Source organism: Drosophila ficusphila, unplaced genomic scaffold (assembly GCF_018152265.1).
Source record: "Drosophila ficusphila isolate 14025-0441.05 unplaced genomic scaffold, ASM1815226v1 contig_197, whole genome shotgun sequence".
NCBI lineage: Eukaryota > Metazoa > Arthropoda > Insecta > Diptera > Drosophilidae > Drosophila > Drosophila ficusphila.
This window is the reverse complement of record NW_025064091.1, coordinates 5,546,151-5,565,806: the sequence shown is the minus strand read 5'-3', so window position 1 is coordinate 5,565,806 and position 19,656 is coordinate 5,546,151. Positions and strand designations below refer to the sequence as shown.

The 19,656-nt window shown below is 41.1% G+C and overlaps 3 protein-coding genes across 9 annotated transcripts in view; all 3 read right to left on the bottom strand.

The window, feature by feature from the left end:
- LOC108097624 (serine-rich adhesin for platelets) overlaps nt 1-11,155 on the bottom strand; it is a 33,986-nt gene extending 22,831 nt beyond the window's left edge. Inside the window, exons 1-2 of one of the 7 annotated variants that reach the window (XM_017200041.2) lie at nt 11,088-11,155; nt 10,331-10,529 (exon numbers count right to left, since the gene is read on the bottom strand). In XM_017200041.2, the coding sequence (XP_017055530.1) occupies nt 10,331-10,339 (9 nt within the window). In that variant the 5' untranslated portion in view covers nt 10,340-10,529; nt 11,088-11,155. Of the gene's footprint in view, nt 1-10,330; nt 10,530-10,882; nt 10,989-11,069 lie in introns of those variants that run through there. The other 6 variants (XM_017200043.2, XM_043209525.1, XM_043209526.1 and 3 more) reach the window with 6 other exon arrangements.
- Nucleotides 11,156-12,838: 1,683 nt separating this feature from the next.
- LOC108097728 (DNA replication ATP-dependent helicase/nuclease DNA2) lies at nt 12,839-17,166 on the bottom strand (the record flags this gene model as incomplete). Its single annotated transcript, XM_017200228.2, has 3 exons — nt 12,839-15,450; nt 15,513-16,556; nt 16,624-17,166. Coding segments are annotated over 3 exons (3,315 nt in total), but the record flags the coding sequence as incomplete, so codon positions are not given.
- Nucleotides 17,167-17,683: 517 nt separating this feature from the next.
- Nucleotides 17,684-18,621, bottom strand: LOC108097467 (transcription factor 15). The gene is given in 4 exon segments (XM_017199739.2): nt 17,684-17,959; nt 18,019-18,149; nt 18,367-18,424; nt 18,427-18,621. Coding segments are annotated over 4 exon segments (471 nt in total). The 5' UTR covers nt 18,614-18,621; the 3' UTR covers nt 17,684-17,864.
- Between the last annotated feature and the right edge of the window lie 1,035 nt (nt 18,622-19,656).

The window sequence follows — 19,656 nt, the reverse complement described above, 5'->3', positions numbered from 1 at the left end:
TTTTTGGCCGGATTTACAGCCCCAGCGGCGGTACAATTTATGGACAAGTTGCTGCTGTGACTAGCTGCTGTTGCTGTTGCTGCTGCTGCTGTTGTTGCTGCTGCTGCGACAACAAGTTGCAACACTTGGAGAGATCCAGTGTGTGTGGCACATTTATACAGATACTCACTACTCACTTATATACACATATATATATGTGTACTGCAACTGCAGCTGGAGAGCCCGTTGCTTACGTAAGGCATCGCATTACGACAAAAAAAACCAAAAAAAAAAATACCTGGCTAAAAAATGCACAAATATTGCGTACATACTTGCAATTTCTCAGTTGCAGTTGGCTTTGCATAAAATCTGGATTTAACCTTGAATCAAGCCGAGCCAAGCTGCCTCATAAATCGCCGCCAGTTGCTCTCGATATTTGTGGTATTGGTTTCGACTCGGTTTTGCGACGTCAAGAACTTTGAGTTCATTCGAGGCGAACTGCAGATACACATACTCGAGACTTGAGCTGTCGCTCATTAGAAATCGCTTGTGTGAACGGCTGACAGACGTGAATCAAGGGGATCTACAAAGAGATTCTCTTGACCAATTCAAATTTTCCCAAATCAAATGAGTCAGCCAATTAATGGTCTTTAAATGCTCGTTGACTTATGACATTAAATAAACTGTATGTTATTTATACTTGAATTGATTAAATATATCTTATAAATTCATCATTAAACAAATAGCTTTGCTATTAATAATTGCGCCAAAATCTAAATCGATTAATTTAAAACTAAAATACTTTATATTTTTTTTGTTTTATTGCAGCTTAGTAAACAATTAATAAAATTGCACCTAGTCATTAGTGTTTTTCTTAATTGGCGTTCACTCGTACATTTATTTCATTAACGAGGCAACAATTAAAGTGTATGAAAATAAATCAAGTTGAGTTTGAGCAACCTAACTATGCTCTTGGTTGCTAATAAAAAAACACTTTATTAACCTAAAACAGTTCATAAACTTGTATGAAAATTGTGTTATTTTTATAGGCTTTTAATATGGCTTTGTATGTTTATGGTTTATTACTGTTGTTGGGCAGGCAGTTATAATGGAGTTAATGCCCCAAATATATGTACAGTTTCTGAAATAAAGATATAGGAAATATTTTTCAACTGAAAAAAGTACATGGGAAATTTCAAATGTGACTCATTGCTTTCCAATGCGTTAGGAAACTTATTTTTCGCCTTCAAAATTTATGTGGAGTGTGCTGGGGATATTTACAGGCTTTGGGTGTTGTTCGAACACCCGTGAATCATGTGTGGGGATATGTGTGTAAATTGTGGGTCTGCTTGCCATCAATCTTGGCCCACAAAAATTCCGCAGATAATGGTCCGGCTATTCATAATCCCTGGGCTCTGCAGCTGCCATCCAGATCAACATTCACACATTCACAGCCAAAATGCATGACTTGGCCAAAAACGGGGAAAAGAAGTTGCGGTTGAGTGGAGTGAAGTAAAGTTCAGTTCAGTTCAGTTCAGTTCGCCTCTTAAATGCAACTTAAAATTCAAAGAGGGTCCGCTGCAGTACCGCTCCCGCCTGGAAATTGACTGGAAATTTCCGTAGCACGTAGAATGTGCCGCACATCATGTCACGTTTCAGGTACCAAAGAGCGTCGCAATGTCAACGCCCCAAAAATAAAACAAAAGCAAAAGCAAAATCAACGGGCCCAGAGATCAATGTCTGCCCAAGAGACGTTGCGTATACGCCCCGTTTTTGGCTGCTTTGCTGTTTCGACTGGCGGCGGCGTCGGGGAATGTTCGAATTTTAGCAGGCAGAGCAGAGCAGAGCAGAGCGGGTGTGCCAAGTTGAAGAGTTTTGTAAACAAAAGTTTTGACATTTCAGCAGGCCACTCCACTTGTCCAGAGGAGAGCCTGTGTGAGCCAGTTCGAAAACACCACCCTGCCTTCAAGATTGGGTGTGTTAAAGCCCAACAACCCAGCGCCAAAACCACCGGCACAATGCCAGAGATCGTTCGATAAGCTGATGCATTTAACTCATGCATTTAGTCGGGATTTATGCCGTGCGAAAGTTGAGCTTTGTTGGCCAACATCGAGATTAGCGTGCGAAAGATTTTCCCAGTCACCAATCTAAGTCCAAGTTTTCGGTGGGGTTTGCTTGTGGCCCAGCCAAGGCATTTTCAATTAGGCAACCGAGCAGACCAGGCCACGACCCAAACTGAATCATGGCCAGCGGCAGAAGACAATAATCGGGCTTAGAAGGTAAATAAGAAGGGAACAATTGCGAAGACAAATTGAGGTGGGAATAAATACAATAATAAAATTGAATTGGGTGTTAGAAATAATTCATAAAGTTGAGAATAGTAAGATATAATAATTTGTAAGTTAAAGAAGGTAAAAATAAAAGTCTGGTAAATCCTAAAAATGCATTTGTTAAATCTCATGTTAAAGAGGTGATTAACACCTTTTAATTGCTTTTGATCCTAATCATCTTGAACTGCTCTTTCGGTCGTGACACCATCACCGTGTCATGTTTAAGCCTAATGTAATCGAAGTGTTTAACCAAGTGAAAAGCCACTCGACCGGGCCAAAAAGAAAATAGCGAGTGGGAAAAAAAAACGCACTTTGCGTTGACCAAGAGTTGCCAATTACGGAGCAGAAGTCACCCAGTCATTGACTTCGCTTAGGGAACCAGTTAGCCCCCGATCCCCAAATGCAGCTCTTTCTGTGTTTCCACGGCTCCGACTGCTCCGCATTTTGCTCCTTGTTGGAAGCTTTCTTAATCGCCTTTTGGCGTGACAGGAGTCCACCAAACTGCAAACTCCAAATTGCAAACTGCAAACTGCAAACACCAAAGACCGAAAACCAAAAACTGAAATTCAAAAAACCGATGCCGATGAGAAAAGCGAAAGTTGATGTCGCCGGATGCTGAAGTTGGGGTGAGATTATATGTCCATCTTTATTTGGCCGCTGGATCAATGCATTATGGGTCAGCAAACGGCGGTCAAAAAAATAAGATAAAAAAGAAAACACATCTGCAAAGCGGTTTTCCAAATGCAGCTCTCACACAATTGAGCCATAAACCGCCGCCAATATAAATCGATAGATTGTGAAACTGGCCCACTGGAAAATAGAGACAGTGCCTGTCAAGGCCGGGTACACACCAATAAAATAGATATAGAAATCCCCACTCCCAATCGTCTCATTTCGATCCATCTACGGAGATCTCGCATCTTCCCGTGATCAATGTCAATGCTCATCCAATCGCTCACTCACATCGTCTGCATCGATGTCAAAATTTGCATTTTGCATTTGGCCAACTGCACAATTCAAGTTCATTCGTTTGTGTTCCATTGTCTGCATTTTGCCTTGATGTACCATCTCTCGGCCATCTTCAATCCCATCAAAATCATCATTATCATTATCATCATCATCAACATCATTGCGAATCGGCATTGTTTTCATCACGTCACGAGCCCAACAATGGGCAGTTCATTAAATCCAATTACACGCCAAATATTTTGCGACCGCCTTTTAATGAGAATTTCGCGAAATTTTGGCAGCTATTAGGGGCTTAGTATGTTGGCCACCCATTTAAGAGGGCTTAGGTTATGTAAGGTATACGAAATTGGTATAGTTTTACTTTCAACATTTCAAAATAATGGCATTTTATTTTGCATATTTTTTACATTTGTCTTTTGCTTACTTGTGAAAATAAAAGGCCATAAAATGTTATTACGTTCTTACACTTTCATAAAACCTTGTCAGTAAGCTCATATTTTCGGACTTGACCCCTCTCAACATTTCCAATTTCGCAGCATTTTGGCGGACTTAAGCTCTACTCTGCTGTCGAATCAAATTATTATCCTTTTTTGCGCGCGCTGCAGCGTGAAATTCAATTTAAGGCCTGAATGGTCTAAGCAGGCGGGATGGCCAGTGGAATTGATTCCATCGAGTGTCCAGCTTCCGGGATATTGGTGATTCACTCGCAGAAACTGGAACCAATCCGCTGGACTGACTCATCGCCTAATCGCAAAGCATGAAATCCAATCAAATCGAAACAAATAAAACGTGAAATGTCAAATGAAACCAGCTCGAGAATTTTGATTTTAATTCCATTTTAATTATTATTTTAATTGAATTGCGTTATCTTCAGAGCTTTCGCTTTTGGATTCCTTTTCAAGGTGCTTCATCAAGTTGGTCAAAACAAACAAGACATTGGATCTGGCCACTTGGTGTTCCCCCGTTTTTCGCCTACTGGCCGCTTATCACTGTGTATTTGTCGCTGTTAATGGTGCAATTTTCCCCATTAACGCAAATTGCCGGACGATAAAGATTGGCAAAGGCGGGGGATGCCACTTTTGGCCAGATGTTTGGCGAAAGTCAAAGCGGTTAAACAGCGATGAGGTCCACGAAAATTTCATTAAAAAGGGGGTACACAAAACACTTTAATATTAAGATAAGATAGCAAGATTATTTTTTATTGAAATTTTATCAATTACAAAAAAAAATCATATAAGAAGGATTTTATTTTATAAAAGTTCTATGCCGAAACAATGTGTAATAAAACCACTTAACACACCCACTCAATCATCTATTTTGGCCATAAACTTTCCCTGTCAGTGTGGCCAGCTGTCAGGCTAATACTATAATTAATGTTCGGTCACCTTAATTGCCATTCGGATCGCACACCTGAGTTGACCATGAAAAGTCGACAGAGGATTAACGAGCGGATTTGCATGACATGGAAACCAGTAAACTGCAACTGCAACATGTGTCTTTTCTCCAGTTATTTTTATTGCTTCTTGCGTCTTCTTGAGTGAAATGTTTTTGCCACTGTCATTTATCATATCGGTCTGCAAAATTTTTGCGATTTGTCAACATACAGTTACGTCGAAAAAAGAAAACAAATCATGCACAAGAAACAGTAGTGAAAGCTTTTGTAAAGAAATTGATAATACCAAAAAAGCTAATACAAATATAATGCAGACAAGAGATCAATTAATTATGTGTTAATTTAATTTGCTATTTTTAATGTTCATCTGACAGAGAAATGGAAAAAAAGCTGGCGATGGGGAATTTGTTTCGTAAATGAATAAAGCCTTTATGTAATATTAAAAATTGATAAAGGAGATATATTTATTTAGTTAATATATCAATGAATGATTATTAAAACAAAAGTGAATACCTAATAATAATAGCGGTGTTAATTCGTTCTGCAAGACCTGGAAGTCATATTTTTGATAGAATTATTAATTGAAAAATTTAAAATGCTAAATCTATTCTGATATAATAATTTATGATAATACATATGCAAATACGTATATTACTTAACAATTTTTGAGTCAATAGCCTCAGAGCCGTGTTACAAATTGGCAAGCCAGCGACATTTTTTAGTGCGTGAATGAGGTGCGTAAGTTAAAAGCCGAACCGCCACTCCAAAGTGAAATCGAAAGTTGGATAGTCGCCAGACCCCCTACATAATACCCGCTCCCCGCGAATCTCCCCCTTTTCCGTAGGGCGGGCATATCCACAAAAAGTCGCACCGCATTTACTTTGCAATTATCAACGGGCTGGCCTAAGCGATAATTGGCGAGGCAAGCGAAATTAGCAGGGGCTAACGGTAGGTGTTATACACCAACTCATCTCTTTTATTATTTTTTTCTGCACCACCACTCGCTTTTTTTTTTTACTGCCGGTGGCCAAATTAAACAGTTGTAAAAGAGCTGCGAGCATTTCTTTTGCCCATTTGAACCAATTATGTCATCTCGACACAATGAAAAGCGAATAAAAAATACAAAACCAAACGGAAGAAGCTCAATCGAATAAGAGCGATCTTGCGTAACTTTTATGCCCTTTTAAACACAGCTTTAGTATACAATTTATTTATACCTTTTCGTATTAAGTTTTAACAGTGGTGTTCGGTCTGTTGTGGTCTGTTCGCTTACTTTCAATTTCGTTCAGTGAAAATTATTAAGTCAAAAAAAAAAAAAAAAGAAACAAGCTGACTGGCGCATCCGGCAACAAACCAACCAAAAAAACGAAAACCCCCTGAAAAAAACATGAAAACTCGAGAGAGAAAAAAAAACATAATCGTGATGCACATTCAGGTTCAAGTTGAGTTGCAGATGAAAATCCCAAGACAAGAAAGAGGCTGAGGTCAAAAACTGGGCACTGGCTAATTTTGGATGATTTTCGGCGGCTCGTGAAGTGGAACCCAATGGTGAAAGGGGAGTTGCGGGGTTCGGACGGAGATTTGGTTGCCCATAAAGATAATGCCGTTGTTACATCCGATTAGCCGGATTCAACTTAATTAGATCGAAGCATGACTTTTAACTTTTTTTGATTACAACAAATTTGTATTATTTTGATACTGCGGTTATTGTTTGGACAAGCAAACAGAAATGAGAGGAAGTGAGTCTGGCAAAAACAGAATTGGGAAATACTTTCGAGTAGTGAAATAAGTTAGAAAGGTTTTTTAAATTATTTATTAAAGGGGAAAATTAAAATAAGCATTACTTTTTACTTGAAGTATTTCTGATATAAATATATTTTTTAGCAACTTGTAATTCGCTGACATATTTTTATTTCTTTCTTAGTTAATTTACTGATCAATTCTGTCACGAAATTTTCAATTGTTTAGACGCCATCCTTGTGGCAATTTAAGTGGCCATTGTTCACCCTCCATTCTTCAGTTTGATTTATTTTTTGAGCCGTTTCGTTTTGCCTTCTTGTGTTTTTTGTATTTTGTGTGGCAAATGCAGTCACATTCTTTTAAATATCAATTGGGGGTCAGTTAGACCGTTGGTCAAGACTCAGGAATTCGAGCAAGTGTTTTGTTATTGTTGCCAGAGCAAACGGGTTTAAACACGGAGAGTGGAACTTGGCTTGCTCGGCGCTCTGGCTTAATAAATTAATTTATAACTCTTGCTTTTTCTCAACCGCAAAACACGTTGACCTTCAGGCTGCATAACCGATCCATGAGTCAGGCTGTAAAAACACCGACTTATATATACGTATACGTTTTGTATTTTCGCTATATATGCGCTTATATCTGTCCGTCGAATTAACAGTTACGTCTCAAGTGGTGCCAAAAAGTCCCCAGAGGCTGTGCGCCAAGGGTGGGAATCTGATTTTCGGATGGAAAGTGTGGCCATTCAATACGAGAAGATATATATATATTTTAATTGGCCAAGAGGTGGACTAAAGTTTGTAAAGAAGCATAGTATTTACATATTTGTAAAGCAGTGAAAGAAGTTCCCACATATAATACGAAATTTAATATATTAAGTTAATGTTTTTAAATGAGATGATAATTTGTTCATATTTATCTTAAACATGGAAATTAAAAGCGGAGCTTAAAGAGCGGTTGCAAAATGCCGAAATTTGCAACCGAATTCGGTGGCTTCGCTTGGACTCAGATATCAAAGAGAGCAACCGACCCACCCCCTTGGGCTGTCGGCGTGTTAATGATTTGCATGTCCCCAAATCAAAGCCGGAGTAGAGACGACCCCCCTTTAACCCCCCGTAACGTAACGTTCCACAATTCGCAGACATGGCTGGTTAGCTGGTTGGTTGTTGTCGCTGTCGTTGTCATGGAATTGAATCATCCCGGCGGTCTCTGGAGCATGTCTCTGCCTAGCCCCCTCCTAGCTCTCACCAAAAACCCCCTTAACCCTATGGTGCCGGTGTCGTATACGTAACGATGCAAAGGCAGCAGCGGCAGAAACAAAAAAAAAAAAAAAAAACAAAACAAAAAAAATGGCAAATTTTGCAATGAGGTTGAAGGCAGCAGATCCCGATGCACGTGTATCTGTATCTGTGCATCTGACAGATACAATTACCAAAGCGATTGCACTGGGATTGCTGGAATTTCAGGCCAATGCGGTTTAATAGCCCAAAAACCGGTAACTTAATGACACTCTTCTATAATGCTTTTTGAATAAAATGCCAAAACGCATCACCCCCCGCAGGTCGCCGATATATAAATACATTCACTTTTTACCTCTCCGCTCATCGGGTTTCACTTTCAGCCGCCTGCGAATTTCGATTTGCCAATCTGGAAACCTTTCTATAACTTCAAGGCGGATGTGCCACCTCCGGGGTCAGATTATTCGCATTTATTCGAGATCAGCATCTTCGGGATGTAGTTTTTCGAAGGGAATTTTTTATACTTAGGCCAAGGAAATACATCTCATAATTGGTCTAAGCATTTATGAAAATTCATAGCTACCTTATAAGCTGACTTTGCAATTTTGGAATCTTGTACGCAAAGTTAATTTCATATTTCATTGCTTTACAAAAAAAAAAAAAAAAAAGAGTTTATTTGATGACAAAAATACTAACAAACAAATAACTCTTTTAATATTTTAAGTTGTATTTGATTTTGGATCACCTTTTGTTAAGCTAATTATTGTTTATTTGGTTACAAAGTTGATTATGAAATGAGTGATGAAGCTACTTTTGCAGAGATGCTCGAAGGGGCGGCTGATTTAATGAATGCATATACCAGATGGAAGATCAACTGAGTGGAGGCTTGGGATCGGATTGGATCGACTCGTCTTGGTTTCAGTTCACTGTCATTGTCTTTTGGGTGCGACTGCGTTGGCGTCGCAACTCGCGATATTGCTAAGTTGCAGTTGCAGTTTTGCTGTTGCTCTTGTGTTGCATGAATTTGCAACTTTTGCTGGCTTATTTTCTGAGGGCTAGGCCTTCGATTTCCGCCTCTTTTTGGTAGACAAAAGCCGGAGCCAATTTCCTCTTCTCACGCATTTTTGCGGCCTGACGTCAAGCGGAATGGCGCAGATGATGAGTCTTTTTGGCTAGTCTTCCAGCACTTGTCGCCAAAACTTGTTTCGCCCCCGCAGCCCCACAAAAAAAAAAAAAAAACGTGGCCAAAAATAAGTTCAAGCCAAAAATTGACAAAAATAACAAAAAGCGGGCCATTAAAATAACACGAACAAAAATCCTAAACAAGTTTTCTGCGCATGCGCAGCACAAAATTTGCATGAGCGAGAGAAATATCATAGGTTCGGGCCAGAAATATGCCTCATCGAAGGTCCAAGCGGATATACAGCCTCATTTCTATTATATTTCGGATTCGATTCGGCCCCTGGGGAAGTAAAAGCTATCGTTGGAGACTGGGATGGATCTTCATAAGCCCATCGACCATCATTTTTAATATGCGTGCAATGTATCTCTCAGCGATTTGGGTTCGTGTTTGAAAGTTTTGCACTCGATCGCTTCGATTAGCATGGGAATTGCATGAAATCGCCGATGTCTTCGACGTCTTCAGAGGTGTTAATCGGGTAAAAGTTTGGGCATTACATAAGACTCAAGATCGTAAAAATGATTTTAGACCAATTTGTGTAGGGTTGCATCCCTAATTCCTCTCACTTTTTGCGAAATCCTCACTTGAATGATAAGTAAGAAGGCACGAATTTACTGAGGAAGCCGATTTATTAAATTGTACTTTAAGTAAATGGTGATATGAATGCCAGATTTAATGCAAAATTCTGTTTATCATGCTTTCTGTTGGTTTTACAGTCAAAAGTTATGAATTTCTCAGGAATTTTTATAATTAGGCAAATCCCAAAAAGGCAGTTAAAAATTTGATTTCGGCATTCATATGTAAAATATGGGAAGACGTGATAAAAAAACATTGATTTTATCTTGATTTTTATGTTAGAGATTTGATTTAAGAGATTTGTACAAAGTTGCCTGGTGGGCAATAAAAAATTAGCAGCAGAGCTTCAGTAAAAACCCAATAAACTTTTACTTTCCTGAGCAACTAACAATCAAATCAGAAAATCATCTTTAAGCCCAGAAGAATTCTTCGCACCAAGCGCGATGTGTCACTCATTAATTATGCAATCATCTAACAGAGACATTTTAATATCAAGTCAAACCGGGCAAACGAAATCGAAAACTCGCGGCCTCGATGAATAATTCAGTTCGGCGAGAACGAAGAGGAACCAGTTTGGCGATCCGCGATCTTTCCTGAATTTTCTGCCCTCGGCAAGGATAACAACTTTCAACGTTGTAGACTTGGGCCCACCGATCCTGCCAAGGTTGTCGTTATTCGAAAAGCCCCAGCCCCTTTTTGGCGGCCAGGAAATCCAGTCACTAAGCCGAACTGGACTAAAAATGTACGGCTTTTGGCCAGATTTGCGCTAATTGAGTACAAAATGCAGGCAACAAAAGCGGCAAAAACAGCGAAATAAAAATGATTTCTCAGTTTTGCAGTTAATGTCGAGAGTTGTTTGCAGTCTATATCTTTTTTCTTTTTTTTTTTTTTTATTTTTTTTTTTTTTTCAATTGCTGCAACCACTTACCGGAAGCATTTTGGCGGCTTTTTGCTGGTCGAGGTGGCAATACAAGGCTCCTTTGGGCTAGATGTTGCTGCTAGCAATGGTGTTGCTGCTACTGCTGTTGTGTGTTTTTGTTGTTGTTGCTATTGCAATTGCTGCTGCTCTCGTTGTTGTTATTATTTTAGTTAAACGCGACGACAACGACGAGGAGGAAAAAATAACGCTAAGATTTAGTGTGAGATTTTTGTCGTTAGCTTTTTGAAAAAATTTGCTCAGAAAACTGGGCTAAATGCGGTTGCAGTTGTTGTTGTTGTTGTTGTTTTTGCTGCTGATGCTGGTGCTCTGCTGTGTCTGTATTTTATGCAATCTGCACAGATCTTGGCTAAATGCTCCACTGCCTTCCAGCAGCAACAACAAAAACAACAACAACAACAACAACAGCAACCACTTGAAGATGCCGAAAACCAGGCCGAAAGTAAAAACTGTTACACACGTCTGCGCATTCAGTTTTTCACTTTCGGCCAGGCGCGGCGGCGCTCTTTTTGGCCCAATAACTGAATAACTAAATCCACACACATATCGAATCGCAGAAAAGCTATCTGCAAATTTTCCACATTCACTCGGGGCACGCAAAACCAACAAGAAAAAAAAAATACAACGAAGTCGAGGCAAATAAAAAAGAAAATATCAAGAAAAGTTCCAGCCACGAACTATGAAAAAAGCACAGTTTAGTATTTTGTATGCACGGCCAATGGCGAGTTACCGCTAAAGCCAACAATACCGTTCGAGAGTCGCCGCTGCACTGAATCCGTTTGGTGGCCAAAAAGCGTGGCCAACAGCGGCAGCAACCAGCAACCAGTAAGCAGTAACCAGCAGGCAGCAGGCAGAAAACCAGCAACATGCGACATAACAGAGGCCAGCAGCAACAGCAACAGCAACAGCAACAGCAACAGCAACAGCAACAGCCAGCCAGCAGCAACACCAAACAACCAGTTGCTCTGCGCAGCCGCAAAAGCCGTCTGTTAAACCAGTTAACATTGCTCTTTTGGCCGAGTTAACTTAAACAGCGAAGAGAAACACTCAAACAAGCGGCTGTTCTGAGGCCCTAAGTTCCCACAAAAAAAAAAAAAAAAAAAAAAAAAAACAAATTCCACTACAAACTAATGGCGCTGCTTTAATTATGCTTTCTGACCAGAAAATTATCAATTACGGACACACTTTTGCGGTTTTAACGTTAAAGACAGTGAAATCGGTCAGTAATTGTTGGCCATAATCGAGCCAAAGGGGTATTGTGTAAGACATTCTGACAGGGAATATGATAATAGCACATAAATCAGTGGGAACTTCGATTCTGTAAACAGTAAATAACATTTAATAGCAATTCAAACAATTAACGCGTGTTGTTTGTAATTTCAAATAATTAGAAGCGGATTTTAAATATTTCTCTATTTAACTTTTAATAGGTTTCAACAATTAATATAAATAGTTTAAGAATGCGTTGTAGTTTTTGATAATTTATTGCTGAAGACGACACATTATTTTGGTTTATAACAAATGTACATATTGATAGGAGGTTTGTGTCATTTACTAAATTAGATTTGTGAAATTTTCGTAGAAATCCGTGCGAAAGTTAAATACCCCTCCGTAATTCCCCCGATATCATCTTCCTATAGTTTTAAGCCGCTTTGTGGATAATGCCCCGAGCTTTTGTCGATCATCTTGGGACTGAAGTGTTCAATATATTGCAACAGGTGATGTTGTTGTTGTTGCCGATCGAAGCTCGAAGATGGTTAATGGGCTTAATTTGTTGCGCACACAAGTGGACAAAGCGGTGTGTGTCTGGTCATCTCCCAAAAAAAAGGAGACAAAAAATAAAAAAAAAAAACAAATTTTGGGTTTGGCCGGAACTCAAAATCAATTCGGGGCCCAATAAGTTTGTGGCTGACCTTTGATTTGGACCCCCACTCCATTCCGAAGTCGCGCGTCAGAAAAAGAGTTTACATAATAAGCATTAAATGCTGTCATCGAAATGCCAACGGCTGCCAAGCGGCGGCGCGAAATGAATTTCAAATATTTTATCAAGCGATTTGCTTGTCCCCATTATTGTTGTTGTTTCTCCAAATGTTACTGTTATTGTCACTGCTGCTCTGGGCCTTTCTTCTTCCTCTTTCTCCGTCACTCCACTCCCAACTTGTACATATCTTATATGCGATGGAGCCCGCACTTACCTATTTATGTGGTCTTTAATGCCCTTTGATGGGGTATTCTAGAAGGTATATGGCGTCTGAAAAACGTTCAGAAAGTTTTCCTAAATAAATTATAAATTTTTCAATTTTTAATGGTTATTTTTTTTTCCTTATTCATATCCATTTTTCCAAATTTCCGATGGCTTCAAAAAATGTGAACCGAAACTTGGCCATCAAAATTTGGAAACGTAAGGTATTCAAAGTCTTGTCCTTTTTTATTTCATGTTTTTTGATCTGCCTTCTCATTGCATTGAATTTCATTTTATTCAGTTGATTATTTTGCTGGCTTTTGCCTGTCTTGCTTTTGAGAGCAATCAATCTCGCATTTGGTGACTGCCATTTGCCCAGTTGAACATTACACACTCGCTTCTGTGACGATAATGACACGATAATCATCTCAAGAATGACTCACGTTCGCTCCTGGTTGTTAACTGCATCCGCTGCAAGTGGCCCTTTCCCTGGTCTCCATATGGCTGGCAATACATTTATATACTTGAATAAATATATATGTACATATTCAGGGCACGCAGAGGAGCAGCTCAGACCTCGGGGTGCCCAACTTCCGTTTCGCAGGTGCAACCAAGAAGGAGGAACACACACAGACCGTTAACTGATTGGATTGAAGTGGAGTGGAGTGGGTGGGAGTCACAGAAATACTTTTAATCCGATAAAGGGAAATGGGGTTTTTCCCGTTTTGTGGATAACAACATTACGCGAAACCTTCGAGTAAACAAACACCTTGTTGGTTGGTTTAAATAACAATGCATCACAGGATTTTATTGAGTCTTTTTATAAACAATGTTTGAGGTATAAATGTAAGTGTTTGTTTACGATTGGCATCTTCACTCGGGCGCTTAATTGAACTACTAGAGGTAATATAAATGTATAAAATGTAATTAAATTCGTATGCTTCGATTAGCACTTCCAGCCGCTTGAGAACACGCTTTCACGAGGATCCTAACAAGTGATTAAATTAGAATGAGTTATATGATTTTATTAAAAAAATGTAAAACATGCTTGATGCATTAGAGTTTTGAAGTTTTTGTACTGGTTTTGGTGTCTTCATCCGGGCAAAGTTTTTCTAAAATCTTGGCAGTGTGTCACGCGCCTAATGGATCTAATGCACCTAATAATCATACAATAAATTAAGGGAATAAGCGGAGTTAATACCTAGGCATTCATTAGAGTGACGAGGTGCCTTCGGATCCTTTCCCAGGAGAAGTCAAGCTTTTCATCCTCCAGCTTGAGGCGTCGCATTGATGGAATGTTCTCGAACATTGCCTTGAAGGGTCCATATTGCTCCAGGCATTGGACATCCCCCAGTATGATGAGCTTGTGTTTGGCACGGGTGATCGCCACGGTCAATCGGCGTTTGTCCTCCAGAATCTCCGCCTCGCGTGAGCGATCCGTATCGTTATTACCATGGCCTGTCTTGGTGCAGCTGTAAATGATTAGGCTCTTATCACGCCCCTGGAACGTATCCACGGTGTTGATTTCCAGCTGGGGGTCCATTTTAAAAGTCAGCTTTTTGAGTAGCTCAACTTGGGCGCGATAGGGAGCTATTACGCCAATCTCGGAAGCTTTGAATCCGCATCTAAGTAAATAGGCTAGCAATTTCATCACAACGCCAGCTTCGCAGTAGTTTGTGTATTTGGAAACATTTCGGGATCCTCCTCCGACACGTTGCTCGGTCTGCTGTTCCTTTTCTTCCGAGAAGCTTTCCTCGATGGCGGAACAGGTCGTCGCCAGCTGCGTCGATGCCTCAATTAATTCCTGGCAGCGATCCAGGCAATCTCCCGTGTCAATTAGACGGACAGCCTGATCCAGATGACAGTGCAGGGCAAGCGTCACCCACTTGGCTGCTTTCACTTGTGGTTTCGTTTCCAGCTGAAGCTTGGCTTCGGAAACCTCGGTAGAGCCACACTTTAGTTTACCACCGTAGGTGAGCTTGTTGGCCAGCTTAGTGATTGTTGCATTCATGCGATATTGAAGGCTTAACACATAGGTGCAGCCACCCATGTCCAGTCTCTTGAACAAGGTCTCATCCGCCCCGCGTCGACGAGCCTCCTTGGACCGCACAATCGGTGGCAACTGCTCGGGATCTCCGACGAGGACGAATCGGTCGCAGCTCATCAGGGGACGGATGACAGTGGGCTGCATCACTTGCGTGGCCTCGTCCACGATGCAATAGTTGAACCGACGACGCTGAAGGAGCGCATGTCCTGCTCCCAAACAAGTAACCCCCACAATCATGGGCTTATTCAGCACACGCTCCAATTCGTCCACCGTCTTACAGTCTTTGGTCAGCCACTCCTCGCCGATTTCCTTCAGTTCGCTATGAATTCTGGATGTCGAGCCCAGTCTCAGCATGGGAAGACCACTCGGCAGCAGACGCATAAGTAAATTATCGACAGCCGAGTGAGTTTGGGCGGTGATAAGCACACTTTTCCCGAGGTGATGAAGTACTTTTACCAGGACAACCAAAGTCTCGGTTTTACCAGTGCCTGGCAAGCCCTTGATCAACATGTAGTTGGGCATAACCACACACCGTCTAATGGCCAGCTTTTGTTCAATGTTCAGGTGGCGCATCATGTGCTCCGCTTCCATCATGGAGTCCATGGTGTCATTGGAGTTTTTTGGTCTCTTGTTGACAATAATATCTCGCAAAACTCCGGTGCGTGCATCATCGGTAAGCAATAGGGCGAGATTGCTAAAGTTGAACGTTGAAAACGTCTGCGACTCGTGCTTGTCCATTACAAACGATTCCTTAGCATATAGCAAGCTGAGATCACGCTCAAGACGGAGATCCACGCGACGGGCATCCAAGGATACAATGAAGCCAGAAGCAATTGCTATACGTGAAGTGCAGCTGATCACCACATATTCACCAATATCGAACTGAGAAAAGGGATTAAAGATTAGAAATATAGTTTCATCAGGCTGTAGTGTCGATAACTTACCCTGAGGGTAATGTTCCGATTGGCATCCACTTCCCCACCGATTTCTAAGCTCTGAAGATAGCGACCCTCTTCGAATGCCACCTTTTTGCCTTCGACCAACTTCAAATCGCAAATGGCTCTGCCTTGCTTTTGCCTCTTCAACGGATCCACAGTCCACAATGATTTTAATTGCGAGGACTGACGGTTGTGCTGCTCCTCGAGATTCAGCAGCCCAATCCAGTGGTGCACATACTTAAGATGCGTTACGTTGAGGTGCTCCAAAACCGTTGGCATGAGCACCTTGAAGGGATGCGACTGGGACAGCTCCAAGCTGTCATCCCTTTGGGCAAAACTAGCACAGATGGTGCTGTAGGTGCACTTGGAACAGGCGTTCCTGTGGCAAATGGGCTCTGGCAGCGCCATGTCCTCTAGCTCCACCAGTTCCTCATTTTGGTCAGGTGGAGTGGCTATATCGCGTGTCAGCCAGTGAGCCAATTCATTTCTGCGCATCACCAGATCGCGCTGCTCGTTTCTGCCGCTCTGGATTTCCTGCATGAGGTTCTCCTTCAGGTAGAGGAGCAATCCGGAGTTGGTTTCCTTGCCCAAGGCAGTGAGCATTATTTGATAGAGCAACAATTGACCCTTGTGCTCCATCGAGAAGATGGCTCTGCCAGTCTTCAGTTCGAGTGGTATATCTGCCCTTTTGCCTTGGGCGGATTTTACGCTCACAGCGACATCCACCTTGCCCTTGAGTCCCAGCTGGGGAACCCAAAGGTTCTCCTCGATGTCGAGAACATGGCGAATGCGACCGGTATAGTTGTCTGGTGGCAAGCTGGCCGGGCCAACACCCATCACGTATTGAGCCACAAAACTGGCAATCGGATTGACGAACTTGTCCAACTCGAACGCCATTTCCTCGTGGCTCATGCGAGCGGCATAAAGCGATTGAGCTAACGAAGAGCTGGCCAGCAGCTTCTGCAACTCAGTATAGATTTCATCTCTGGAGGACAAATTCTGGCGAAGCACAGTTTGTAGTAATTCGTGCACGAATGTGCCGACTAGCATCTAAAGATGGCGAATTGAAAAGTCACTATTGGCTAATAGTTTATAAAGAGTAAATATGTGTACTTACAACGGAATTTCCTGATTCCAGAGATCCAAAACGCTGTTGCAGCACCGCTTTGCGGATGCAGAAAAGTGATCCGGTGACAGTGGTGCCGGAAATGAGCAAGTCTGGATGGGCAACGCAGTAGCCCTGCTCCTTGTCGACCACATAGGATTCGGTAGATGGATCCCACTTGGCCAATATGGAGACTGTGTCGCCGGCCGCCAGACGCGTTTGATTCCAAGGAGGCAGCAGTTTGCAGACAGCTGTCTGCGGATCTCCGTCAGAAGTGCTCTTCTTCACTTCGATTTCAGAGTTCTGGTCTCTGGGCGTGTGCACCACCGAGGTCACCTCGCACCGCTGCCACTGGGTGAGGTCCAAGCGAAGGGGGCGAGTACTCTCCATTTCCTCTGCACGGGCCACTGCCAATTCGAAGGCATCATCGAGGTCCCAGTCTATAATGTCCAGATCCGTTGGCAAGTCCAACTTGGGTTTCTTTTTAGCACTCCCTACCGGCTCGATGCCATTATTGTCTTTTTCGGCGTTAACACACGTTTCTTTGGCATTATGAAGTTATAAAATGGCTTTAAAAATTTTCTTTTTCGTTTTATTAAAACCTTTTTGTGCTTTCGGCAATTTTCACTTGTCAAATGTACGTTTCGGCGCAAATAGTGAGGCCTTTTATACTTTTTCAGAAATCCTTTGATAGTATTTTCAGCGCCTGCTTAAAATAAAAGACTACTTGGAGTCCTCCTTGTTTAGGTCTCTGAACGAAATATGTTTCTTAGGGATTTATCAATTCTAAATATATTTCTGTATTCTATTTTTTAAATAATGTGTAGCTTATATTAATTTTAAGCAATTTTTTAATTCGTACTTAAAAAGGTGAAAAAGAGTTGGCAGCTTATTAAGTAAGTATTAAAAAACAACAGCGCAGAGGGCGCCACTTTGGCAGCAGTCTTGCAAAAACCTTATTTCCCTTATAGTGACTTACTGAATATTTGAAATAGAAATATTTGAACATTTATGTTTTTATAATATATATTTTTTATTTCATTTAATATATAAGAGATCGAAATAATAATCAAAAAGAGGAAAGCAGTTCAAGCAGTTGACTCTTTCCGGCATTTAGTTTCTCCTAGCTTCCACAGATGGCGCTGCATTGAGCGCTCATTTTAAATGGTTTTTTTTAAACAATAATCTAAATGCAATAGATACGACAAATGGAACTTTCTTAATATAACAAAATATTTGGCGTCTAAGCTATTTCATTTGGTTTTGAGGCAAAATGTGCAAATACTGATTCGCCTTGCGAGGCCGTCATTATCGTATTTGTGCAGCAAACAGGGCTGACATTCGGTTCCTTTGGATAAACAATTTTATTTAATTTAATTCGAATAAGTTTTGTGTTTTAAAACTAACCTGTTTCCAGAGTACTACTGAGGTGGGTTATATAGCTGCTGGCCAGGCGTATAATCTCGATTTTGGACAGCTTTCGATTCATGGGTTCCGTGGGTATGAGATTCCTTAACACTTCGTAGGCGGAATTTACACTGTTTTTTAAATACAGAAAGTATATTATTATATAATATATAAAAACTAAATAATAAATTTGTCAATATGTTCATTTAAAAATGATCATTCATTAAATTATTTTGTATTTCTTTGTTTTAAAGAAATCTATTATTTTTTCAAAACCAATTGAAGAGTATGCTTTGAAAATCGTATTTGTTTACGAAATATTTTTATTGAATTGCAAGCAAGTCTCACTTAAAGGTTCTATACCGCTCCCTGGCGTTGATCTTCTGGCGCGGCGGTCGCCTTCTGCTCCCCCCTGATTTCCCCGGTTCGCTGGATTCGCCTCGTGTCCGATTTGCGAGTCCTCGGAATCGGCGGCAGCACCACTGCAACCACTTGCACTTCCACTGGCACTGCCACTATTGCTACTGTTGCTATCCTGGGCGAGGACCGCCATCAAATAGTTGGCCGTCGACGACGAGGATGATGAGACCGCCATCCGTTGGCCGCGGCGATTGGCGAGCAACTGAGCCGATTCTCTGCCCGATTCCCCGACTATATCCGCATCCATGGGCATATAACCCCGCCTTCGCATTTCTCTGTTGTTCTGCTAAATGAATTAAGTCATCGGCTAGTGACGACAAATTGTGCGTGAAGATGGGAAACAATAACGAGAGCGTTTCCTCCGCTAAATGTGTGCACTTGTCAAAACAACCGGAGAATGCTCAGCTCTTGTGCGCCGCTAATTGTGCATCAAGTGGCCGGCGATCCGAGGATAAGTAGCATATCTATATCCATATCCATCTCCATTTGTCCATCGGCTGTTGGTTGGGCCAATTTGTTTGTTTGTTTGTGGAAAACGGAAGTGGCACTTAGTCCTCCTAAGCCTCGTCCCTGACCTTCCACTTTTCCCTTCCCTTTCCCTTTTCCTTCCCCTTTTCCTTCCCCTTCCCCTTTCCCTTTTCATCTTTATATTTTTTTTAGGTTTCTTTGGACCACACCACATGCCACGCATGCGTTACAGCAATTCAGTCAGTCAGTTAGTCATTCAGTCATTCAGTCAGTTAGTCAGTCATTCAGTCATTTACTCAGTTGCTCACTCGAGCAACGCAATTTTGTGGCGGAATGTGCCGAGATGGATAATCCAGATATTTATAAACGAGAATCGAGAAGCGCGAGAGGGTGAGCAACGAACCAACTCGCTGCGAAATTGTACAAATATTTGCAAACGCTTTTTAATTACCCAAAAACATTTTTCTCGATGGGTATTCATTTTGGAATATTTTGCAATCACTTCCAGTAGTTTAATTGTTCGAATATAAAACCTGGTTGGCGCGCTATTGAGTAATTTTCGATATCAAGCAATTTATGATGCAAATAAAATGCATTTTATTTCGCCGCTAATTAAATTAGTTGCTGGAAATATGTAGGTACATTCTTATTTTAATGATGGTCGCTTCATTATTGCATTACCATAATAATTACAAATAAAACAAATAATAAACTCAATATATTTAACATCATTTTACTTTTATTTTATAC